Raw genomic sequence first — 11,145 nt, forward strand, 5'->3', positions numbered from 1 at the left:
AGATTATCTTCTGTGTCTGTGTTAATTGGTTTCCCTTTTCTTTGTTGAAGAGGGTCTGTGCAATCCTTCTGCCTAGTCCGCCATCTTGCCCCGCCTCCCAGATAGCTATTTTTAAACACATTATTTTGTGATTATTTCTTTGCCCCAGTGGGGGGCCCCTTGTCATTTTAGCAGTATGTCAGAAATACTTTAAAGACTAGCAGATGTTTGGGTTAATAAAAAACATGTTTATCTTCTTTCAGTGCTATTGTGTATTCTGACTGTAATTTTTATATAGGAATTTTGAATAAAGGAAAAAAAAGTCATATTTGGCAGTATTTGATAATCAGATATTCAGGATGATAGAAGGCAGGGAAAAAATTATAGTGGAAGTAGATTGGCCAGTCTTCCTTCTGAGGAGTAGCTGGTGCGTTTGAACTGTCAGCCTTCTGGTTAGCAGTCAAGTGTTTTAGACCCTACGCCACCAAAGCTCCTACAGAAGGCAGAGAACACTGAATTTAATCCAGATATTTCTTAGTTAAAGGAAGGTCCACCTGATGTTTTGAGACTCTCACTATAGCCCCTCCTTACATTTCTACCTTCATTTTCTCCTTCTTCCCTTTTCTTAACCATCTCGTGTTAGCCCCGCTAACCTCGAACATTAGTATATCAGTGAAAGCAGTGTTGGAGACTGAAATAAGGATGTCAGGCTTGGTTGAAGTGGGGAATTGAACTTATGTAGCATTCTTGGAGTTTCAGAGAGTTACTAATGATGGTAATTCATTATTAATGGAAGGAATATGGTGATGTTTAAGCATGTTTCAGATACTAAGACAACTTATCAAAAAAAGTTCTGCATTCACTTTTGTCAGAGTCAAATTTTATAACCCAGGCCCATCTGGCTGTGGAGGTTTAGATGCCTTCCTCAGGTATTTGACAATATAGGTTGGCAGACAGTGATATCTTGTACTCCCTAGAGTTTCTAAGTGACATGTAGATTAAAACCATTGCTGTTGAGTCGATTTGCACTCATAGCATCCCTATAGGACAGAGTAGAACGGGCCCCATAGGGTTTCCAAAGCTGTAAGTCTTTACAGAAGCGGACTGCCCCTTTTCTTTATCCCGTAGAGTGGGTGGTGGGTTCAAACCACTGACTTTTTGGTTAGCAGCTGAATGCATTACCCACTACACCACAAGAGCTTTTTAAATGTAGATTACAGAAGTCAGAATATGTCAAATACCATACCAGTTGCCATTAAGTCAACCCTTTACTCACGGCAACCCCATGTGTGTCAAAGCAGAACTGTGCTTCACAGGGTTTTCAATGGCTGACTTTTCTGAAGTAGGTCACAAGGCCTTTCTTCCAAGGCATCTCTGGGTAGACTCAAACTTCTAACCTTTAGTTTAGCAGCCAAATGTGTTAATGATTTGTACTACCCAGGAATCCTGTCAAATACTGTAATATAGGAATAAATCATTCATATGTGATACAGATGAAAAGGGTTAGCTCTGGAAAAGGCAGGGAATCTAAGTGAAGGGAAAGAATAAGTGGCCTTCAGGCAGAGGGACCAGCAAGGCCAGAGACACAGAGGCATGGACGGGCTTGGTTTTTCCCAGGAAGAGGAATTGTTACTGTGGCATAGTGGCTGGAGGGGAATGGCTGAGGATGAGGCTGGACAGATAGGGCTCAAGCATGGAGAACCTTGGTGGATTTCATGCTAACAACGTTAAGACCCCTTGAAGGATTTTTGAGCAGGGACATGACAAGTTTATGCTGGAAGCAAGCAGCCTGGAAGGTGGATTAGCATAAAGTCCAGAGGAAGAGCGATCCATTCAGAAGCTACTGTCAGTTCTTTGACAACTGAGAGTTGCACGTAGGACAGAGGAGGTAAAAATGGTAAGAATGGAATGAGGTTTAGACTTTTCAGAGACAAAAAGTAGGTGGAAATAGGGTTAAGAGTCAGAAGTGAGTCTGTGAGGAGAAAAGCAAAAATGAATCTGTGATTTCCACTGGGAAAAAAAGTGGGTTTGGGAAAGGAAGAGAATGAGTTTGGTTTGAAACAAGGCACCCGAGGCACATCCAAGTGGAGACCTATGTGGGCTTTGGGCATTTGAATATGATTCTTGGGAGGAAAGTGGGGCTAAAACTGGAGATTTGGGGGTCATTTGAATAAAAGTGAGGCTCTTGTCTTCTTTATATAATTCCTTAAGATTATTTCAGAATCCATGTCAAGATGACAGTTTTTGTTTTTTTTTTCTGATTGAGATAATTTATTTAAAAAAATTAATAATGCCAAAACTTGTGTATAATTATTTTACTATCTATAACTTAGATTTTACTGAACTTCTCTTAATTAAATTTGTTTTGTTTTAAGACAGCTTGAGTAAATAGAATCCATTTATCTTGTTTAGATCGAACATTGAAGTTTGTCATTTTTATTCCAGATAACTTGTTTTGCCTTAATTCTCATGTTTAAAAAAGTTCTCTAATAGATGACATTTTCACAGTAACTTTTAAAATTGCTCTGTTTTCTCCATTTAAAAGTGATCATGTAGTTGCTCAGCAGGTTGAGTTTGAGATCAAAACTCAGTCCCCCATCCTAACCTCATCCTCTCATTGTGTTGCAGGCACATCTTTTTCTTGCACATCAAAGAGTCCCTCTTGGCTGGCCACCTCCAATGTTCCCCAGAGCAGGCCGTGGAACTCAATGCCCTCCTCGCCCAGACCAAGTTTGGAGACTACAACCAGAACACTGCCAAATACAACTATGAGGAACTGTGTGCCAAGGAGCTCTCCAGCGCTGCCTTGAACAGGTGAGGCTGTGGTTTAGGGCTAGCGTTTATACCCATGGATATACTCTCAAGTTTATAAGAACTTCCAGAAGAAAATGAATCTATGGTATAATACAGATAATTTGTGAGGTCCAGACTAGGCCACTGCCCCATTTTACCAATTATTTTCAAAAGCTTCTTTAGTCTATTATTTCAAGAAACTTAGAAACAGAAGACATAATCCACACAAACAAATGCCCTTCTATTAAGTACTACATAACCAGAATTAAAAAAAAAAAAAAGTCTGGTCTTTTAAAAACTCAAATCTCCTAAAGTAAAGTCTATCACGTAGGTTGGTATACTTTCATTTTATCAGCAAGAATTAAACCAAGAAAGTGAACCTAGGTGTATTAGTTAACTATTCCTGCATAACTAATTGCCCAAAAGCGACTTAAAATAACTAATATCTCTCAGCTCCGTAGGTCAGGAATCTCTCACAATCTTGTGTTTAGCTCAGTATCTCTTGTGAGGCTGTAGCCACACTGTTGGTGGACTTCAGTCTCAAGTTGAAGACTCACTAAAGGAGAGATCCGCTTCTTGGTTCACTCATGTGGTTTACTGGCAATCTTGTTTCCTCACCTCATTCGCCTCTCCATATGGCTATTTTATGGCATGAAAGCTGGCATCCCAGAAGGCAAATGGTCCAAGTCAAAGCAAGACACATGTCACAGTCTTCATACCTCATCTCAGAAGTGACAGCCCATCATTTCGGCCATACTCTGTTCATTAAATGCCAGTCAATAAGTCCAGCCTACACTCAATGGAAGAAAAACCTACTTCTCATTTATTGATGATCTTGTTATCCATTTACAAAAATAGTAAAAATAATCTATGATCTAACTATTTTGCACATTAATGACATACATCTTCTGGCAGTCATGAATGCCAAGGTGCAAGGTGAGAGTAATGTTGCCAGTGATGGTTATTTGTCTGCTTGACTGCTCCATGATTTTCAGTGGTTTGGCAGTTATGTAATGGTGTAATTTGGCAGATAATGATGTAGTCATCTTCCATTTTGTGATCTGATGTGGTCATCCTCCATTTTTTGCACAACACCAGTTTTCACACAACAACTGGTCTTTGGAATCTCACCATGTCTAATTATGTAATCATCCTGCATTTTGTGATCTGATGTGGTCATCCTCTATTTTTTACACAACACCAGTTTTCACACAACTGGTCTTTGGAATCTAACCATGTCAATAAGTGAGGAATGAGTGTACACAAGAGCACAAATATCAGGTGGTAGGGATTATTGAAGATCGTTTTAGAGGCTTTCCATCATAATGGATAACAAAATGAATCCTGTTTGCTTTTTTGTTACAAACTATCAAATCCCTTATGATGCTATATTATAATGAAGTGAATAAAGTATACATAGAAGAATGCATGAGAAGTTCCAATATATAAATGTCTTATATATATATATTTAATATTTTCCATAATTCTTCCAATTCATTCCTATCCAACATGCCCAAAAGTTTTTTTCTACTAAATATTTAATAGTTGAGACCTTGAGCCAGTGTCTTAGAATTACTTTATAGTCATTTGCTCAATAAATGAAACATCTATTATACACCCAGTCCTCACTTACCAACATGATTAGGTTCCAAAGACCATGTTGTTATATGAAAATTGAACACTATGTGAAAAATGGAGGATGATCACATCAGATCACAAAGATGGAAGATGATGACATCATCAGATAACTGCCAGATTGCATCATTACTTAACTGCCAAATTATATCATTACTTAATTGCCAGGCCACTGAGAATCATAGCCAGCCACACTGATACATTACTTTAACCATCACAGCCATTATTATTCTCGCCTCATACCTCGGCATTCATTACTACCAGATGTACATCGTCAGTGCACAAAATAGTTGGATAGATTTTTTTACTATTATCATAAATATAATATGTCAGATAATGAGATAGTTGATAAGTGAGGAGTAGGTTATACAGTTCTCAGTTTTTGTGATTCATAGGGGACTGTGTCAGTATAATTTGTAGTGAAAATTATGTATAATTTTCCTAAAACCAAAGATTTTTCTCAGTTTCACAAGCTAATCTCTCTGTGTGATGTCCTGCAGTATTATTGCTAAGCATAAGGAGTTGGAGGGGACCAGCCAGGCTTCTGCAGAATACCAGGTTTTGCAGATTGTATCAGCCATGGAGAACTATGGTGTAGAGTGGCATTCTGTGAGGGACAGCGAAGGACAGAGACTCCTCATTGGTGTTGGACCTGAAGGAATCTCCATCTGCAAAGATGACTTCAGCCCAATTAATAGGTAACCCAAGCCTTCAATTTTTTTTTTTTATTCTATCATTTGTATAATTTTATAGCTTTGGTCGTGACAAAGGAGCTCTGGTAGTGTGGTGCCTAAGGCATTTGACTGCTAACCAGAAGGCTGGTGGTTCAAACCCACTAGCCGCCACTCGGAAGGAAGGTTGGGCAATCTACTTCCATAGAGATACTGCCTTGGAAACCCAAGGAGGGGTCGTTATGAGTTGGATCTGACTCGACAGCATTGAGTTTGTTTTTATTTTTTTGGTCGTGACAATAGAAAGTGGAGAGGGATTTACTAGACAGTCATCCCTTAGGAAGAAAATGTTTCACTTTTATATATATAGTAATTTTTTTCAGGTCTTGATGACCATTTGATTATTTTTAAAAATGCTAACTCAGAGTGGACAGAGAGGACAGTTAACTGAAAGGTTGATTGTTCGAGTCCACCCAGAAGCACTTGGAAGAATGACCTGGCAGTCTACTTCCAAAAAAATCAGCCACTGAAAACAATGGCACACAGTTCTCTTTTGACACACATAGGGTCGCCTGAGTCGGGGTCAACTCAACAGCACCTGGTTCTGGTTATTATCTAAGGAGCAGAGTGGTCATCTGGTAGTCCCAGACGAAGTATCTGTTTTTACTGTTGGGTCATGAGCAAATGAGGAGCCTAAAATGACACCCCAGCTCTGGTAAATCCCTCTTTTCAGACACATTCACTTTCTCTTCCTTCCTTTTAGGATTGCATACCCTGTGGTGCAGATGGCCACCCAGTCAGGAAAGAATGTTTACTTGACGGTCACCAAGGAGTCAGGGAACAGCATCGTGCTGTTATTTAAGATGATCAGCACCAGGGCAGCCAGTGGGCTCTACCGAGCTGTCACTGAGACGCATGCCTTCTACAGGTACGTGCCCTGTTGCTTTTGATCCTGAGCACCAGCAGATGTAAGATTTCTAGGTGACAGCATGGTTCATACCTTTTCTTTTATCCTTATATCCATGAGCCTATCGCAGAAGTTAAGAACTCAGCTGCTTTGGGACATTTGATTCATTAGTGGAGACCTTATCGATGCATCCCTGCTGTCCACAGAAAATGCCTATGTGTAAACTCCATAGACAGTTTCCATGCTTATCTCCTGCCTTATTTCCTTACACCACCTCCTCTCTCGGAGATAACCCTGGGTGACTGGGCCTGTTCCTCTGCTGCTTTCGCCTCTTCCAACAGGAGGATGACATTGGCCATCGATCCTCTCTGTAAGAACTACCTTCTTGAATCCTAACCCTGAGTAGTCAAGGTTTTTTTTAATAACAACATGGATACCCTCATTTCAGGCAAGGGCCCTTTGAAGTGGAGTTGTGATTGGACTCAAATATTTGGAAAACGAAAGCTAAGAAATGTAATTGGTAGGCAGTCTTAAACATTTTCATTTTAAAGCAGACACACATCGTGGAGCAGAATGGAAAACTTACAGAAATTTTTAAGATAAAAGACTAGACTTCAAAGAAAAATTTCCTTTAGGCCATACCTCATATCCCTGGAGAGGGAGACACCCTTTCACTGTTGCTTTATTGGAGGAGGTACTTTGGAAACACTTGAGAACCATTAAGGTAGAGTCACTGAAATATTTAACACATATAAAACTGGAAGGACTTCCTTTCAAGCATGCAGACAAGAATATTAAACATCTGCTAACACAAATATTCTTTTTACCACGGTGTTTTCGGGTCTAATTACGGAAACACCTGAGCTTTTTTGCACTGAGACGGATGTCTCCTCTCCCTCCACAGGTGTGACACGGTGACTAGTGCCGTCATGATGCAGTATAGCCGAGACCTAAAGGGCCACTTGGCATCATTGTTTCTGAATGAAAATATTAACCTTGGCAAGAAGTATGTCTTTGATATCAAAAGAACATCAAAAGAGGTCTATGACCATGCCCGGAGGGCTCTCTATAATGCTGGTGTTGTGGACCTGGTTTCAAGGAGCAACCACAGCCCCCCAAACTCCCCGCTGAAGTCCTCAGAAAGCAGCATGAACTGCAGCAGCTGCGAGGGCCTCAGCTGCCAGCAGACCCGCGCGCTACAGGAGAAGCTGCGCAAGCTGAAGGAGGCCATGCTTTGCATGGTGTGCTGCGAGGAGGAGATCAACTCCACCTTCTGCCCCTGTGGCCACACTGTGTGCTGTGAGAGCTGCGCCGCGCAGCTACAGGTTAGTGGGCGTGGGTGGCTGGGCCATTCATTCACTCAGTGAATGAGCACCTATGTGTGCCAGGGACGAGGCTAACTCACACACAAATGAGTAGACTTCATCTTCACCTGGTACTGCCCTTTGTATTTGATGACTTAAAAGGCATTGTCCTTGGAAACATTGTGGATCAGCCTACTGGTTTCATCAGTGGAATTACTCTGAATCTGACTTGTTTCAAGATCTGGAAGATGTCACTAGACAGAGGAGGGAACAATATAACACATCTAGTTAGTGGCTGAACCAAAGTCCAGAATCCAGGTCTCCTGAGGCCTGGTCCAGGGTGTCTTCTTCCATTTCATGTTGTATCCTATGTCCTGACACATTGGAGGATGGTCTTTATTATTTATTTAAAATATTTGGGAAAGAATACTTAGATTTGGGGCTATAGTTAACTCCCTAGGAGCTCTGGTAGTATAGTGCCTAAGGTACTTGACTGCTAACCTGAAGGATGGCGGTTCAAACCCACCAGCCACTCCTCAGAAGGAAGATGGGGCAATCTACTTCTGTAGTGATACTGCCTCCGAAACCCAAGGAGGGATTGCTATGAGTCGGGTCCGACTCGACAGCCCATAACAACAACAACAACAACAGTTAACTCCCAGTTATCCATGGGTAAGTTTTCTCTGATTATTTACGACTCTTTTGTTATTACTGCATATGCCTCTAGTGTTTCTTGGATTGGCAAGTCAGAATAATTTTGATGTTAGCTACGTAGAAAAATAAATAAACAAAAGCAACTCCTCTATAGGAATTTTTCCTTTCTTATACCTTACATAAGGAGCTCTGGTTGTCTCTGGTTAAGGCATTCACCTGCTAATCAAAAGGTCAGCAGTTCAAACCTACCAGCGACTCTGAAGGAGAAAGCTGAGGCAGAAACCCTATAGGGCAGTTCTGTTCTGTCTTATGGGGTCACAATGAGTTGGAATTGACTCTAAGGCAGTGCCCGAAGGAGAAGACTGAAGACACAGGTTCATAAAGGTGTTCTAACACTTAACTGTGGCTTCTCTTTTTCAGTCCTATCCAGTCTGCAGATCACATGTGGAACATGTTTACAGTAATTTTTTCAGTTTGAAGTGTTTGCTAAATGTCACTTGTTTTATGTAAAACCAGCCATAAGTAACATCTGTGCCTTTAGAAGCTACTAAATTCAGAAGTAAGTAATCTTTGGGCTGTACAATGGCCCAACAGGATGTCTGTGTCCTTCCTAAGAATAGATTATTTTGCTCTGATGAATTATTTCCTCAGAGCAGTCATGGATTTATCCTTCTCACGCCACATTTGTAATCTTGTGGGTAAGGCTACCCTTATGTCTGACAAAGGGCATGTGATTGCTGAAAAGTCAGCCAGTAATGTAGAGCTGTTACGTGTGACTCGGAACATAGCCATGCTCGCTGGCTGTTCTCAGGCCAGTAATAATGGTAATAAATGAGCCAAAAACACACAGTCTCCCTGGGAGGGTTTCTTGTTTACTGCCTAAGGAATATAAGGACCACAGCCTGCAAAGAAAGATGTCTCTAGTAATTGCTTTACTCAACTCTGCCTTGGTTAGAGTTTGACTGAAAATCTGACTAATTTTATTCAGTTTATACTTTTTGGTCTTTGTAATCTTTGTTCTCAATTCCTTTTAAACTGTTAACTTTAAAACCTGTTAGAAAACAAAGACCTCTGCCAATTGAAAATGAAACCCACCACCATCGAGTCAATTCCAACTCATTGTGACCCCATAGGACAGAGTAGAACTGCCTCATCTTTCTCCCACAGAGCAGCTGGTTAGTTTGAACCACAGACCTTTTGGTTAGTAGCCCAATGCTTTAACCACTACGCCACCAGAGGTAAAGTCTAGAATTAATTGTTTGCAGCACCTACTTAAAAAATATAATCTATGGGCCAAAGGAGAAGACTGAAGACACAGGTCCATAAAGGTATTCTAACACATACTGTGGCTTCTCTTTTTCAGTCCTGTCCAGTCTGCAGATCGCGTGTGGAACACGTTCAGCACGTCTACCTTCCAACCCACACCAGTCTTCTCAATCTAACTGTGATCTGATCTTTTGTGCATTTATTTGACATACCACGTTGCCATGAACTACACTGTTATGAACTATAAAAATAATAGATTGTGAAGAAGAGAATTATTCCAACACCCATTTGCCATGTGAAGTTTTAAAATAGGAAGAAAAAAGAATACAGCTGCTCTTCACTGCAAAAACATACCCATGCATAGAAGCAACAAACAGCTCCCGTGGTGGTGACCAGGAAGCGCTCTGGGACACAGACACATTCCTAGGACTTGCTTTTTTTTTTTTTAATGATCAAGTAAAAGAATACGCAAAATCTCTTCTGATGTCAGCTAAGTGGCGACATAGCCAAAAAGTGAGTACCTATAAGGAAGTTATGTTGTAAATCTGCCTAAGGTATCCTGAGGTAAGTTTCCTACCTGCAGCAAGTTTTGTAAGAACTAGTTTTAAGATTTTACTAGGTTCTTTTTGTATGGTTATGGAGCTCCAAACATTTTTAATAGGAACATTTTTTTTTAAAGAAATAGTCCTTGTTTCAATGTCATTTCTGTTTTTACAACTTGTTCAAGAATGATTAGAAGGTACACAGATTTAAAAACCAACTCAGTGACTTTTACAAGGTTGACAACAGAGTTGCCAGATTTAAATCAGTCTGCCTAATGGACGACAGGTAACTCAGGGTGGGTGGTTTCCTAGGCCCTTCCAGTGCTCCTCACTCCCCTGCCAACCTTTCAATTACAAAATGCTACCAATTTGGTTACGAGATTTCTGTGGAGTAGTCAAGCACTCCTTGGGTCTCTTGGCTTGGTGGAATACCTTACTTTAACATTGAAATAGGAGAGTATTTTCCTTGGGAAGGGAAACCATCACTCACTTGGAGATGAAGCTGCAAGGTGTACAAACTATGGTAGTTCTTCAGTTCTCCCAAGCACTCTATATTCCATCTACTCCAGCCTCACCCATCAGTGTCGCTTTAGCTTGAACTCTCAAGCCTTTTACAGCCTTATCATAAGTATCTTAGACATTGTATACATTTTTTTTATAATTGTAAATGCTTAAGTATTAACTTTTGGTTGTCCCTTCCATGTGTTTTGGAAGGTTTCAGTTCTTTTTCTTTCTGTATTCTTAAAACATGTTTTCCACTCCCACTTGGGCATTTTGGACTCTGGTCAGCTAGTGGGGTTTTCTAGGATGTAGGGAGACCTAGATGACCTTACCAGGTGCAATACTAGCTTAAGTTAAAGCTAGAAACCTACACTGTCACTTTACTGAGATTTCTGATTATACTTTTCATATTGCCTTAATGTAGCAGTAATGTGTTTATGCATTTGTTTCTTTGCACAGACATTTTGTCAGATATTAAAACTCTACTTTTTTATGGCACATATTAGCATATAAGCCTTTATTCCAAGAGGTATTTATTTTTTCACTTGTAAAAAAATGTTTCCACATAAAGAACTCTGTTATATCCTAGAGGACTTCTGTCTTTTATATTCAGGATAATAAAGACTTTAAACCAAACACTCTGTTTATATTGTCACAGTTATTGTCATTTAAGCCACTTTTATTCATTTAAAGGGAAGACCATTGACAACATCAAGGCTAATATCTAATTTGCTCCAACACTAAAATTTTGAAATGTTTAGGGAATTTGGCTCTGATCAAGCAGAACATTTCACCTAGTTATCACTCATCTGCTTTCTGGTTCTGAGATTGGAATGTAGTTATAAATGGGGTAATAATATACATGAACAGATGAAAAGTTAAAATTGGAAAAA

General features: G+C 40.1%; 1 protein-coding gene across 1 annotated transcript in view; it reads left to right on the plus strand.

Annotated features, from left to right (window-relative positions):
• Positions 1 to 9,396, plus strand: part of LOC103206464 (myosin regulatory light chain interacting protein) — a 32,915-nt gene extending 23,519 nt beyond the window's left edge. The window contains exons 3-7 of the mRNA XM_007951921.2: positions 2,608 to 2,793; positions 4,908 to 5,105; positions 5,842 to 6,006; positions 6,890 to 7,310; positions 9,307 to 9,396. Of these exons, the coding sequence (XP_007950112.1) occupies positions 2,608 to 2,793; positions 4,908 to 5,105; positions 5,842 to 6,006; positions 6,890 to 7,310; positions 9,307 to 9,396 (1,060 nt within the window). The remainder of the gene's footprint in view (positions 1 to 2,607; positions 2,794 to 4,907; positions 5,106 to 5,841; positions 6,007 to 6,889; positions 7,311 to 9,306) is intronic.
• The last annotated feature ends 1,749 nt before the right edge of the window (positions 9,397 to 11,145 follow it).

This window comes from Orycteropus afer, unplaced genomic scaffold (genome assembly GCF_000298275.1).
Source record: "Orycteropus afer afer isolate SDZICR_OR568_19922 unplaced genomic scaffold, OryAfe1.0 scaffold00012, whole genome shotgun sequence".
NCBI classification, from domain to species: Eukaryota; Metazoa; Chordata; class Mammalia; order Tubulidentata; family Orycteropodidae; genus Orycteropus; species Orycteropus afer.